This window comes from Anser anser (genome assembly GCF_964211835.1).
Source record: "Anser anser genome assembly, contig: HAP1_SCAFFOLD_100, whole genome shotgun sequence".
Taxonomy (NCBI): Eukaryota; Metazoa; Chordata; class Aves; order Anseriformes; family Anatidae; genus Anser; species Anser anser.
The window spans coordinates 67102-80961 of NW_028153617.1; the positions used below are offsets into that span (position 1 = coordinate 67102).

At 53.3% G+C, this 13860-nt stretch overlaps 3 protein-coding genes across 6 annotated transcripts in view; 1 reads left to right on the forward strand and 2 right to left on the reverse strand.

The window, feature by feature from the left end:
• LOC310891799 (adhesion G-protein coupled receptor V1-like) overlaps positions 1-154 on the forward strand; it is a gene marked incomplete at its 5' end in the record, with an annotated part of 33007 nt that extends 32853 nt beyond the window's left edge. The window contains one exon of the mRNA XM_083854023.1: positions 32-154. Within this exon, the coding sequence (XP_083710149.1) occupies positions 32-87 (56 nt within the window). The remainder of the gene's footprint in view (positions 1-31) is intronic.
• Positions 155-1018: 864 nt separating this feature from the next.
• LOC310891807 (uncharacterized protein) lies at positions 1019-11026 on the reverse strand. Of its 4 annotated transcripts, none has more exons than XM_083854033.1 (6): positions 10531-11026; positions 6146-6366; positions 5448-5562; positions 2593-5090; positions 2131-2232; positions 1019-1156 (listed from the first exon to the last, which is right to left on the reverse strand). In XM_083854033.1, the coding sequence occupies exons 1-3, from the start codon at positions 10697-10699 to the stop codon at positions 5461-5463; spliced, it is 492 nt and encodes a 163-aa protein (XP_083710159.1). In that variant the 5' UTR covers positions 10700-11026; the 3' UTR covers positions 1019-1156; positions 2131-2232; positions 2593-5090; positions 5448-5460. The 4 variants fall into 4 exon arrangements, with proteins under 4 accessions (XP_083710159.1, XP_083710160.1, XP_083710158.1 ...); XM_083854034.1 differs by having other exon boundaries at positions 5426-5562; XM_083854032.1 differs by lacking the exon at positions 5448-5562 and having other exon boundaries at positions 2593-3538; positions 3845-3919; positions 10531-10989.
• An 8-nt stretch (positions 11027-11034) lies between these two features.
• The window catches only part of LOC310891802 (uncharacterized protein), a 50521-nt gene continuing 47695 nt past the window's right edge, over positions 11035-13860 (reverse strand). The window contains exons 15-16 of the mRNA XM_083854025.1: positions 12386-12540; positions 11035-11374 (exon numbers count right to left, since the gene is read on the reverse strand). Coding sequence (XP_083710151.1) covers positions 11039-11374; positions 12386-12540 — 491 coding nt within the window. The 3' untranslated portion in view covers positions 11035-11038. The remainder of the gene's footprint in view (positions 11375-12385; positions 12541-13860) is intronic.

A 13860-nucleotide genomic window follows, 5' to 3' on the forward strand; every position in this document is an offset into this window, starting at 1 on the left:
ATGTGAGTTTTGTCATTTTGTTCCTTGGTAGACTCTGGAAATTCTTCTGAAATTTTTGTCTGGGAGACAGGGCAGTCTACTTTTTGACACTTCCAATCTCTTCCAGTCCATGATGTAAGAAATATCCATGTCTTCATGCCTCCTTCAGGTTTAGGTAAGACTTAAATGAGATTTTTTTTTTTTCAAATCCTAGTATATAATGCTGGAATTTCAGAAATGCATGTCTTTATTTTTTCATATGTATTTATCAGACCTTAAAAGTCAGTGTAATCAGTGTTCTGCAAAGTGCACTTCTGGCATTAAGACAGTAACTTTTAAATATATGACTAAAAAAATATTCTCTTCCTCTTTGCTCCATGTAGTCCATGTCCTCCTAGCTGGTAAGGATATAACAACACTGTATGCTTGGAACTCTGAAGCGAACCAATTCTCTATAATGCTGGAAGCCCCATATGCAGATCATATCACTTCAGTTACTGCAAGGTCTCTGAACATCAGCAAGAGCTTGATTGCTTTGTCCGTTAACTCCAGCTCACAGATCTATGAACTGACCACTATTTCCAACCAGTCAGATTTTATACCTAGGTAGGCTTTTTTGTTTATATAACTTGTCTGAGACACCTTGCGTTTCTTTTTCTGTGATACTCATTTGTGATAGCGGAGACTGTTATGTTTCGTTGTATGGTGGCCTATTTCATTAGTGCTTGTTGTGGTTTAACCCAGCCGGCAGCTAAACACCACACAGCCGTTCGCTCACCCTCCCCCCTCCCTCCGTGGGATGGGGGAGAGAAACGGGAAAGTGAAGCCTGTGAGTTGAGATAGAGACAGTTTATTAAGACAGGAAAAAAATAACAATAATAATACTGATAATAGTATTAATAATAATAATGTGTACGAAACAAGTGATGCACAATGCAATTGCTCACCACCCGCTGACCGATGCCCAGCCTATCCCCGAACAGCCGGCCCCCCACCCCGACCAGCCACCCCTATATATTGTTTAGCATGACGTCAGATGGTATGGAATACCCCTTTGGCCAGTTTGGGTCAGCTGTCCTGGGTCTGTCCCCTCCCAGCTCCTGCTGCACCCCCAGCCTGCTCGCTGGCAGGACAGAGCGAGAAGCCGAAAAGTCCTTGGCCTGGTGTAAACACTGCTCTGCAACAATTAAAACATCAGCATGTTATCAGCGCTCTTCTCATCCTAATCCAAAACATAGCACCCTACCAGCTACTATGAGCTACTTAACTCTGTCCTAACTGGAACCAGGACACAACATGTCATTCACAAAGAAAAATCTAAGTGTTCGACTCCTGGCAGTCTACCAGCACAGACAGCAAAATCTGGCCTGCTGCGAGACCAGGAGATTGCAGGAGATCTTCTTGTTCACATCGCACATAGTGCATTTTTGGCACACTGCAAGATGTTGCTCAATTCGTGCCTTCAAAGAGGACAGAAAAAAGCTGCATCCAGTTCAGAGGCAGGAACAGCCCTTCTGAGAAGCATGTCCATCCCATCATGCTGACTCCATCCCATGGGAAGGGCAAGAGTCACACACATCAGGCTGAGCCGCAAGCTCTTGAACCATGTTGTGGGCACAGTCGTGGGCATCAGGGAAGAGCCCACAGTCCCCAAACAAGAGGAGAAGCACAGCCAAGTCATTTGAAACCCAACTAGAATTGGACAGCTAAATCAGCTGAAACTGAGGTAAGCGCCAAGGGTGCTTTTCCCCTGCAGTGACATGTGTCTCCCGGCAAATGAGACAGCAAGGACTGCTTGGGCTGTGCCTCCTGCCTTGAACTCGCCCAGCTGCAAGCAGCGCTGTGCGGGAGCTGAACACAAGTTCAGCAGAAGCCCTTTGCTGCTGGCTGGATACCAATGTTTGCACGGAACAGCTCGGACCACTTATGGTAGTGCTGGGCTAGCAGCTGCCCCTGGGACACGGCGTGACCCACAAGCGGCAGCAGAGGCTCTCGGCCTTCTCTGGCGCTCACCAGTGCCTGCCAGGTGTGAAATTGAGTGTCTCCGCTCTGATCCATCCCTTCCTGCTGTGCAGGTTACGGTGTGTCCACACATGGATTTAGAACCTCAGCTTCCCAAGTCTTATGGCGGACAGAGTGAAATATACCCACCAGGTGCTGCCTCCTCTAACTCCTTTATGATATCCTCTACGATGTCAGAGGATGTTGGGGAAGATTTTCTTATTTCAGCATTGTCCTTCGCTGTTAGAGGACCTGAACAGAAAGTAGGAAGTTAACTTTGGCACCAGTGCAATTTGGAGAAGCAGGGCTTAGTTTGTGAAGTCAGTGAAATGACTTCCCACCCCTGGGATACCAGCTGGGCTCCAGCGCCGGAAGCAGCCGAGGATCTGGCAAAGCCCTCCCTGGGGACACTTCTGCAACCAAAGCCCCGTGAGAAGTTTCTGTCCCAGTGCCATCTACATCAATAGCTCAGTAGGAGAGCATACCAGGGCTCGTGCCTTGACAGGGCACACACACACGTGCCGGTCTATACCCTCCCACCTGCAGAGATGCCTGGCTGACGTTTGGGCTTGAGCTGGCAGCTCTCAAAGGAAGTCAAAAGCCACAACTTACCCAGGCCATCTCCCAGAGCTTCAGTCCTGGAACCCATCTGGGAGCCTGGATCACCTTCGCCTTCGGTCCCATCTGTAAACACAAGTGGAGTCCCTCCTGTGAACTACGCCAACATACTCCTTCTGACCAGAGTGACAGAGAATGCGGTTCAAAGAGGGGACTGCTCCACGGCACTCGTCTCTCCCTGCCACTCCAGAGCATCTTGCAAACAGTTGCTGGGTGCCTGCAGTGGCACCGTGCTGGTACAAACTAAGCATGCGTGGAGCTGCCCGGAGAAGGGCCCTCCCCGTGCCCACCCCAGGTCTCAACTCAAGCGCAAGGTGCCTGCTGGCTCTGCAGCACCTAGATGCTCCTGCCTTCCGCTGACTTACCTGGCAGATTAACCTGAGGCTCGTGGTCCACATCAGGCTGAGGTGTCGAGTAGCCAGAGCCTACGAGAACTGCTGCAATCAAGCACAGAAGAGAAACATTCCCCGTGCATGGTGTGATCTACCTCTTCCTTAGTGACCTGCAGCGACTGGAGGGGGCTCAGGCAAGGATGTGGGACCCAGACACGAGCCAGGATTTCCAAAGCCGCAAAGGGGCCTGCTGAGCTGGAGGCTCCCTCTTGGCCTCTTCCCAAATCCTCTCTCCAGGCTGTGCGCAACACCCCGCAGGGACCACGCCGCCAAAGATGTGGCCCCTCAGGTGTTTCTTACGGGAAGATCTCTGCTGGACACAAAGGAAGACCCCACTGCAGGGGGAGCGTGCAGACCCCGGGAAAAATGATCATCCATGTTTGTCATGGAGAAGCCCCCTGGCCAGTGAGCAGCTGAACCCTTGCTGAGCTAGCTCAACAAACCCTTAACAAACAGCAAGGAAATGAACACGGACAACTTACCACCTGTGGGACCCATACTGGCAGGCTCAGGAGCAGGATTCCATGGAGGCACTTGACCAGTACTGCCTGTGGGCACAAGTGGGATCAGACACAGGTAAGGGGAGCTTCCATTGCCTCTTGGGGCCTGCCTCTTCCTCAGTGACCGGGAGGCACTGGCTGGGGCTCAGGTAATGACATGGCCCAAACAGGAAGAAAAGCCTGGGTTCTTCCCTCTCTGTGGAGAGGGGCAGGGGTGGCATCTCTCCAAGTGAAGAAATATTCAGGGCTCATTTGTGCAAGCCCCCTCAAGGCACAAACGCACTTGGAAGACCCTGAATAAACTATTACAGCCCATTAGCCATCTTCCTTCAAGGAAGCACACTCGCAACGTACCTCGGGGATCCTCCTGAGGCTCCAAACCATGATCCAGCTGAGAAGCTGGATATCGAGAGCCAACATCGTCATCATCTAAAATCAAGCAGAGATGAGAGACGTTGCCATGGCATGCTGTGCTCTCCCTCTTCCCCAGCACCCTGCAGTGACTGAGGGGGCTGAGGCAATGTCACGGGACAAAGATGCAGGTGGAAATTTCCCAAGAGGGGCCAGCGGCCTCAGCCCCACAGGGGCTCAGACCCGGGCTTCTCGGCCCCAGCGCCGCTCCCGGCCCCCCCGGCAGGAAACAACCCCGCAGCAGCCACGGCCCCACCGTGCCACCCTGCGGGGCTTCTGCCTCCTGCCTGCCCCCTGCCCGCGGTGCCCGCCCGGCCCTGCTGCCATCCCGTCCCCGTCCCCTCCATCCATACGCGTGCCGCGCAGCACCATGCCGCCCAGGGTTTGGTGTTGGCCCCGGCCCTGCCCACCCACCTGCTCCCGGTGGTCGCCATGGCGCAGCCTGGGCACCCCGGGCACACAGGGCCACCAGGAGGAGGAAGAGGACGCAGGCAGGGGCCGTGGCTCCCCACACTCGCACCATGCTTCCACCACCGCCGCTGCAGCTGCAGCTAGTGCTGCTGTCAGGACCGGTGCGGAGCAGTGCCTGTGGGCTGGCCCAGCGTCACAATGGGGTGTCGGGATGTCACGGCCCAGCACTGCATCACCGAGAGGTATTGTGACCTCGCAGCCCTCCCGGTGTCACGGAGCAGCGTTGGGACCTCATGGCCCTCGCAGCGTCACGGAGAGGTGTTGTGACCTCACGGCTTGGCACAGCGTCACAGCAGAGTTCCGAAGAAATTCTGCATTTCAGCTTACACTTCTTGCTCATAGGCTTTCAAGTAAAACTCGTGTTTTACCCGATTTCCAATGGTGATTTATCCGGCTACAGAATCTGTCTTTGAGACTAGGGAATGTTACCCAATGATTTCCTGAATTGCCAAGGTGATGGCATTCATGCTCTGCGGGTGGCAAGTCGCAGGCTGGCAGCCAGTTGAAGGAGCTGACACGGTGTCTGTGGGCTTTGAAGGGCACTCGCCTTTGCAAAGGGAGATGCTGTGAGAAGCGTGGCTGATCTTTGCTCTTTTTGTTGAACCTCTTCTTTCTTCTTCCCCGCCTCTGAATGCAGCCATTACTTCCACGGGGCTGACCAGTCTTTGAGGTGCACAATCACCGTCCCAGTTCCAGCACAGCTGTCCCACTACGTGCACTGCTGTCCCAGTACAAGCATCAGCATCCCAGTACCAGTGGAGATGCCCCACCAAATCTGTCCTAGTACCAGCAGCATGGCCCCAGTAAGAGCATCACCACCCGAGTACCAACATCACTGTCCCGCTTCCAGTACCACCTCCAGCACCCTGATTGCCCCCAGCTCCACTATTGGTATCTCCACAAGGTCCCAGCACCACTACCGGCATCTCTGTCCAGGACTGGTAGCAGCATCCCCAACTTGGTGCCAGCATGCCCAGCCCCAGCTTCCCCCGCCCATGCTGGTATTGGCAACTCCAGCCCCAGCAGCCCCAGCCCCAGCATCCCCCAACCCACCGCGAGCACCCCAGACAGGCACCTCCTGGGGACCCCTACAGACAGCCGGCCCATTGGCTCCCCATCACAGCTCCATGGTACCAGTGGCGGTACCACAGGGCCCGCTTCCACCACAGATGGGAGCAGCATTGGCACCCCTGCAAAAGAGAGGAGGTGGAAAACCAAGGAAACCCTACTAACCTGAAAGTACCCCAAACTACCCCCACCCCTGTCTCCAGGGCCTGCTTGCTGCCCCCATCCCTGGAGCGATGCTGATCCCATACCAGCCCGCTCACATCCCCACCATCCTCCACCTGCTGCCTAAGGCCAATGCCTGGTCTGGGGTGCCGGGCTCACAGTTCGTGTGGTGCCGCTCCCACCTGCGGTGCTGCCCCTACCCGCTGCTCCTCCGTGTCCCCCCAGCTGTGTCTGGGGTCAGCCCATGGTGATGGGGACACTGGTGCCCCACCGCCGCTGGAGCTGAGGCCTGGGGGCCATGCCGCACAGGGAGCCCCTGCACCCCACAGGCTCCTGCCTGCTGCAGGCCCCCATCCACCCCGGTCCCCCACCACCGCTTCTCCTGAATCCTCTGCTCCCGGGGCAGCTGCTCCCTGCTCCCTGGAACCTGACCAGGAGCAGGGGGCAGCCGCCACTCCCCTCAGAGGACAACGTGGTGCTCCCCAAAGATGAGGGGACACAAATCCCACCACCACCCCCCCAGACCACTCTGGCTCCACCAACCTGTGCTGAGGCGGCACCCGGTGGTGAGTCTGCGGCAGTGGCACAGCCACTGGTGGAAGTTTTACTGGCAGTTTTCTTCCTATCACCAAAGATTTTCAGCTCGACGTCTTTGTGGCCACCATAGCCAAGATGGCTGCCATTCGCCACTTCACGCAGGAGACATTCTCGGTTTACAAGCAGCAATCTAGAAGGGCACCTTTCCGAGTCAGCTCCCTTAGTACCTGGATCAAGAAGTTATCATCGAGGTGCTTTAGGAATTTCCTGGACCTGTTTGTGTCTGTTCCTTGTCCTTCCCTGCTAACATCTGGCAACCCAAAGTCACCCACCCACTTAGGGACAAGGGCAGCTGATCTGGAGACATTGCCTAATTCCTTATTGAACCATCCAGCCGTGTAGTCACCCGGGATGGGAGGCCTATCTCCAACTCCCACAACATCCATTTAATTGGTTTGTCCCTTAATCCTCACTCAGAGGCTCTCAACCGTGTCATTGCGCCAGCCCCCTGCCTCACCTGCCCTGCCTATCCCTCCTGATGAGCCTAGGACCGTCCCTCGCAGCACTCCAGTCACAGCCCTCTGCCCAACCAGTCGTGCTTATGCCAATGATGATGTAGTTCTGGGGCTGAGCCAAAGCTTGCCAGTACGTCTGGCTGAAGGCTCACCCTTTCAGATGCACGGTATTTACAATAAAGGGTTCTCATTCATGCATCCCGTCAAAATAAATAAATAAGTAAATACATAAAAAAGAAATGGGGGAAGAGAAAGAGAGAAAAAAGGATTTTACATGATCTTGGTATCAATCGTACTTTTGCTGCCCTTCGGCACTGTTAGGGGTTCCTCAGGCTCTCTCACAAGAGCAGGGCTGTCCCCCACTTCTGCTCTCTAATGAATTCAGTGCTGCAAAACCAAACCAGAACAGAGGTGTTGCTGAACTAACAAAAGCAGAAGATTGATCAATAGCTAAAGGGGTGAGCTTTGTGAAACCTCTCTGGCCCTGGCTGTTTCCTGCAGTTCCCCACCATCACGGAGATGGGCCAGAGCCCCCTCGACCTGCACGAGGGCTTGGGAGTGAGACAACAGGATCGTCCAGTTTCTCCTGTCCACTCATTTCTCCCTTACTCAGGGAATGCTTAAGAAAGAGGCGGAAGGGCTCTCAAAACCAGGAGCCCTCTGTGTTCAGCATTGCCATCATCTTCATACTTTGGGCGCTAGCACACGGAAAAAGAAGAAATTACAAAGCTCTCTCAGCTGAGTCACAGGAAGAGCCGCTCTCAGCAAGAGCGCTGCAGACTGAGGCCACAACATCAGCCAGAAAATGCTGAGCAAATGCAGCTTTCTCACAAGCCTCCTCTCTCCTCAGCGCCTGTGTCTGCTGGCTTTCACAAAGTGCCTGTCAAGACATTGCTGCAAGGAAAACATGCAGGCTGTTTCTCTGCTTCTTCTGTGACCTGGATTTGGAAGAACCACCACCATGGGACACTTCTCAAACAAGGCATCAGTATTGGCAGCCACCCTCACAGGGAAGAACCCTTTCCTAACGCCCAGCCTGAACCTGCCCTGTCCCAGCTCCGTGCTGTTCCCTCGCGTCCCCAGAGAGAAGAGATCAGCGCCTGCCCCTCCACTCCCCTCCTCAGGAAGCTGAGGGCCGCCATGAGGCCTCCCCTCAGTCGCCTCTTCTCTCGGCTGAACAAACCAAGAGACTTCAGCTGCTCCTCACACCTCTTGCCCACCAGACCTTTCACCATCTTCAGCAACCTCCTCTGGACACTCTCCAATAATTTTATGCCCTTCAGGACACAAAACTTGTACTTTCAGCTTCAGTCCTTAAAGAGTTAATGAGTTTCCCTCGAAGTGCAACGGAGCGTTTAAGACCAGTCAGAAGATTTCTTCCAAACTCTTTTAGCATTTTCCCTTTCTAGGATTTACATCTCTAGTCTTAATAGCTGATCTTCCTTCTTTCCAAATTATAACTATAACCTTTTAAAGGATTTACTTCTGCCTTTTTGTATGACAGAATTTGTTTGGACAGTTTGACACTTGCTGAACTATCATGGAATCACTTAGGTTGGAGAAGATCTCTGAGATTGAAGATTTGAATGGATTTGATTGAAGATTTGAAGGATGTACCCCTTGAAAGGTATGACTGGGAACTTTTTACTGATGGTAGTAGTTTTGTGAAGAATGGAGCACGATATGCAGGGTATGCAGTAACAACCCTGAAGACAGTAATTGAAGCCAAACCTTTACCACCTGGAACATCAGCACAGCGAGCAGAACTGTTAGCCCTAACTCGAGCACTGGAACTGAGTAAAGGAAAGATGGGAAATATTTGGACAGATTCAAAGTATGCCTTTGGAGTGGTCCACGTTCATGGAGTATTATGGAAAGAAAGAGGGCTGTTGTCCTCACAAGGGGCCAATATAAGATATCACGAGGAGGTGTTAAGTCTGATAAATGCGGTACAAAAACCAAAACAAGTGGCTATCATGCACTGCAAAGCCCATCAAGGACGAACCTCGAAGATATCAGAAGGGAATCGGTTGGCAGATCAAGCAGCTCGACAAATTGCTCGGAAGGTGCGGAATGTGATGGCTTTGGTACCACTCAAGGCAGGCCCCACTCGTCTTAATCTTCCCAAGGAAGCAAGATATTCGCCAGAGGATGAGAAATTAGCAGATCTCCTAAAGGCCCGAAAGAACTCTGATGGATGGTATGTAACCGCTACGGGCCAGGTAGTAATACCCCCCTTGGTGATGCGAGAAATACTTCAGATAAGACGTAATGAGTGTCACTGGGGTGCAGAGGCAATGGTAACATTTTTAAAACGTAGCATTATCTCTACACATATGTTAACAGTGGCAAAATCAGTAACGTCAAAGTGTGAGATTTGTTTGAAAAATAATCCAGTAGCAAGAAAACATGCTGAAATGGGAAGAGTGAGAGTAGGGATAGAACCAGGAGATTACTGGCAAGTTGATTTTGTAGAGTTACCTAGGACTAGGGGATATAGGTATTTGTTAGTAGGGGTTGACACCCTGTTTAGTGTTACTAATGTCAACGAAGGAAACTACCGGTGCATAGTAACACATGAAAATAGCACAGATTATGGGATAAGAGAAATATTGGTATATCCAAAATTGGATAAAGGGATATTGGTAGCCCACCAAAAAGGATCTAGAAGAAAAAGGGAGGACCAGGTACCATGGACACAAGTGGTACAGATCCCACACGGGCAATCATCAGAGAATTTACTGGTAGGATTGATTAAAGATTTTGCCATAATGAAAGGAACTGATAGAATTAAAATTCAGTTGGGCATTAGAATCTCTATTTGCACAGGTAGCTGCTTATCGAAATAGAGAAACGATTTATAAACTTACAGGACAAGTAAGGCTTTAGAGATTTTAATATCCAACTACAAGCTACAACTAAAATGGTGCTACAAAATCGATTGGCATTAGATACGCTGTTATTAACGGAACATGGAGTATGTGGATTTCTAAAAGATCGTATTGATCATTGCTGCATCCACATTCCAAATGTGACTATTGATATAGAACATGACATAGAACAACTGGCTCGAGTGGAACAAGATGCAGAACAGGAAGAGAAAGATATGACAACAAGCTGGTTGGATAAAATTCTTAGCGGATGGAATATTAGTAATTGGGTTAATGGACACAAGTGGTACAGATCCCACACGGGCAATCATCAGAGAATTTACTGGTAGGTAAAGGTAAAAAGTTCAACTCTGATGAAGACATCTTACTTCATCCCGACGACCACCCGGACGACCACCAGAGAGTGATATGCAAGCGCAGAAGGACTGATTAGATAATTAGCATACAAAGCGGGGCTAGGCGGAGCTAGGAAATGAATATGCATAGATGTGTTGTAAAACTTAATGCATATGTAATATTTTAGGAGATAAAAGAGAACTGAGTGAACAAATCGGACGAAGTTAGATTTGGGCAGGCATGCCCCTAACTTCCAGCGCCTAATAAAAGCACCTTCATATAATCACTTTGTGGCTTATGTGTCTTCGTGAATGCTAACAAGATGATCAGGTCCAACCGTTAACCGTGCACCGGTTAACCGTTAACTGAGAGCCTTCTCTCCTTCGGCTTCTGGCCCCAGACAAATCTGAGGGAGGAAGAAGCTGAGGCCTGTACATGGCAAAGGACAGAAGGTGAGGCTTGGCTGTCCCCGAGAAGACAGAGCTTCAGCCCTGTGCCCTCCAACCCTGGGCCCATCCACGGGGAGACAACTCATCCTCACCCCCAGAGGGGACTCCGGAGCTCGACCCGAGCTTTCTGCTCCTCCAAGGAGCCACATGGGAGGAGACGGCCACCCTCAAGTGAGATTTTGCAAATGAGGATCTCTTACCTTTGGTGGTGGCAGCACCTCGGGTCTCCCCTCTGGTTCCAGTTGCTTGTGCCAGCGTGTGGCAATCCCAGCCCTGACTCCAAAGAGTTAGGAATTTTTTCTTGTACTCCTTGAGGAGAGCTGAGCCGTAGGAGCGTTGGCATGGGGTGCCCTGGCCAAAATCGGCCATCCGTGCAGGGTCAGGACCTGAGGAGGGCTGGCTGTGGGGAGCCTGGCCTCGGCCCAGGATCAGGAAGGGCCCGGGCTTGTGTGTGGCTGCGGCACTGCCAGTTTGAGCAGGGGGTTCTCGGGTGAGCGCTGTGCAGGGTCGCTGCCGCGCTCACAGCCCTTCTGTCTGCTCCTGCTGTGCTGCTCCCCAGCTCCCTTCCCCTGCGTTCCCTGCATGGTGGGCACAGTCTGGCTGACCCCCAGCACCGAGGACCCTCAGGGTTACTTGTCAATCAGTCACAAAGTCCTGCTGTGGGTTCCTGGGTGTTGCTGTACATAAGACCCGGACTGCTGTGCTGTATTATTCAATGTTTATTGAAAGTGTGGCCAAGGCTGCATCCCGGGGGGGCCTGCCCCAGCCCTTGGAAGAGGGTGGAGGGGGCCGTGGAGGTGATGTCTGTGCCCACGAGGACTGGGGGATACTGGGCCGGTCGCGTGCCTTCCATTGGTCTGCTGCCGTGCGTGGGGGCTGTGGAGGCCGGGCTGGTGGCAGGCGGGTCGGTCTTCCAGGCACTGATGGTGGCCGCTGGTGTCGGGCCTGGCTCTCAGGCGTACGACGGTGGTCAGGCTGCCTGTAGGGGCTCACGGAGCGGCTGCGGGTGTCAATGTCTGGGCTGCCTGGGCTGTGGCGAGGCGCCTGCGGAGACAGGAATTTGCTGAGGCCGTGCTGCGGTGCCAGGCGGGTGCGAGGCAGCAGAGTGCCGGCATCCGGCTGTGCTTGAGATGTGGGCAAACATGCTCTGTGCAGAAAACAGGGTGCCCTGTGCCCTCGGCTGGGACTCTGCTCCCCTCCACATCCTGCCCCAGCTTGTCTCCTCCCCAGCGGCTCGCCAGCCATCCTGACCTGCCTGCTCTGCACGTGCTGTCCCAGCAAGAAGACCTGGCCCCCGCAGAGACAGGGGTCCACAGCCGGGCTCTGCAGGGCCCGGTCACCACAGCCACCGACTGCCCTTTTTCAGAGCGCCTTGCAAGGACCAGTACTCAGCTCCCTGCCCAGCCCTGGCCCTGGCCCAACAAGGTGACGGCCTCGGCTCCCTGTTCGGTGAGGTGCTGCCCATCCGCTCTTTGGGATGTGTAATTAAACACACAAGCTCTGTGTGTGCTGAAGACACGCACGCTGGCAGCGCTCAGGTGCGGCTGTGACACACCGACTGCCCCTCTCCAAGGCAATGCCCGCAGCTGGCAGGGCTCATCCCCATGCTCCCAGTAGCTGGCACACCTTGGCTGAGGCGGACACCTGCAATTCAGGGCATCCCAGAACAGGGTGCCTTGTGCTGGGGGGGAACTGGCACTGCTGCGCTTCTCTCTCTGATGGCACCCTCTCTCAGCTCCTGCATTTCTCTTCCTGACCTCGCTTTGCCTACGGCTGTCCCTGGCTCTGCTCTTGCTGCGGAAGGGCCAAGCTTCGCTAAGACCAGCAACAGAAAAATGGGCTCCAGAACAGAATGCCCAGGAATTAGAGGCCACCTAAAGCACTGGACAGCAGAAATTTCAGAAGAGTCTGGTCAAAAACTAACTGCTCACTTCACAATACGCTAACGACAACTGCTTCCTGGCTGGCAGCAGCCATATAATAATGTTAACAAAGATACGGTAAAGAATTTGGGAGGGGGAGAGGAGGAGAGGGAGCGGGGGAACAACAACTCACTGGTTTTTCTGCCTCCAACGCCCCACAAGCACACAGCACGCAGCACGCAACTGTCCCAAGCAGGACGAGAACCAAGAATGCCACAGCGCCTCCTACGCAGTAACTTCGGAAATTCTGGGGCTTTGCGGTGTTTGCATTGTTCTCCCCATCCACGCCTGCAAGAACAATTGTGGACATTGCTGTGTCCTGCGCACTACTGGTAATCTCACAGGAGGTCTGGCATTGCCAGGAAGTGTTCTGTTTCATTTGGTTAGCATCTTTGAGCAAGTGAAAATCCTCAGGCCGCAATGCTTCCTGAGGTTCAGCAGAAGCTGGGGAATCTGCCAAAGGCACTGCAACTCAAGGCACTCTGGAGCCTCCCTTTTGCCTCTCAGCTTTGTTTTCCCTCCATCCTTTGTTTTCCCTGCCATAATGCTGAGGGCCCAGTGTCTCAGGTTTGCTCCCCCAGCTCTTTGGAGTTCTAAAAGGTCTTAGGTGCTTGCCCACCTTCGCTGCTCGAGGCACACTCGGAGCCTTAGGGACAAAACTGAACAAAATTCGGGAGCCCAGGAGTGCCAGTGAGGCAGTGCCCCATCTGCACTGAGTCAGGGCACCACTCTGGGCCTCAGCTCACAGGAGGGGTCCCATTTCCCATTGTCTGCTCAGTGGGCTTCTGACGGCCTCGTTCCCCCAAGAGCAAAGTTCCAAAATCCCTGGGAACTGGGTGCGCTGGGAGGTGACCCCTCTCTAACCACAGCCACAGAGTTTTGTGAGCGTCCCTCCGCTGCACTGCTGTCACAGCCCGGGGAAGACAGCCATCCTCAGGGAGCCACTCCTGTCTTCCTCTGCAACACTTGCTGCCTACTGACACTCTTGGGTTTGGCTGCTGACATGAGCTGCAAGAGCGGGCACCAGGGCAAGAACCTGCACACGCATGCTGGTTCTGGTTGGTGACAGCGGATGACCAAGAAACAGCCTTTACCGGGTGGGGCAGTTGACTTCATTGCCTCTGTTCTTTTGCCAGGGAGCGGCAGTGTGCGACCGCTTCCTTGCCAAAGCACCTCCTTCGGCACAGTCTCTCTAACCATCCCTTTAGAAAGAACACAGGACTGTGTGACTACAAGGAACTGCTCCTCCTTGAACCGTATTCTGGGCACAGTTGCAAGCACACACCAGTTGTTGCTGCTGGCTGGATACCAAAGTTTGCACGGAACAGCTCGGACCACTTATGGTAGTGCTGGGCTAGCAGCTGCCCCCGGGACACGGTGTGACCCACAAGCGGCAGTAGAGGCTCTCGGCCATCTCTGGCGCTCACCAGTGCCTGCTAGGTGTGAAATTGAGTGTCTCCGCTCTGATCCATCCCTTCCTGCTGTGCAGGTTACAGTGTGTCCACACATGGATTTAGAACCTCAGCTTCCCAAGTCTTACGGCGGACAGAGTGAAATATACCCACCAGGTGCTGCCTTCTCTAAGTCCTTTCTAATTTCCTCTATGAT

Bases quoted from the DNA above. Each gene is read 5' to 3' on its own strand.
- LOC310891807 (XM_083854032.1), bottom strand. From the start codon at position 10,699: ATGGCCGATTTTGGCCAGGGCACCCCATGCCAACGCTCCTACGGCTCA. The intron at 3,920-6,145 runs GTTGGTGGAGCC...GCTTGATTTTAG, and splicing joins CGGGTGCCGCCTCAGCACAG to ATGATGACGATGTTGGCTCT. The intron at 3,539-3,844 runs GTACGTTGCGAG...TTGTGCCCACAG, and splicing joins GCCTCAGGAGGATCCCCGAG to GCAGTACTGGTCAAGTGCCT.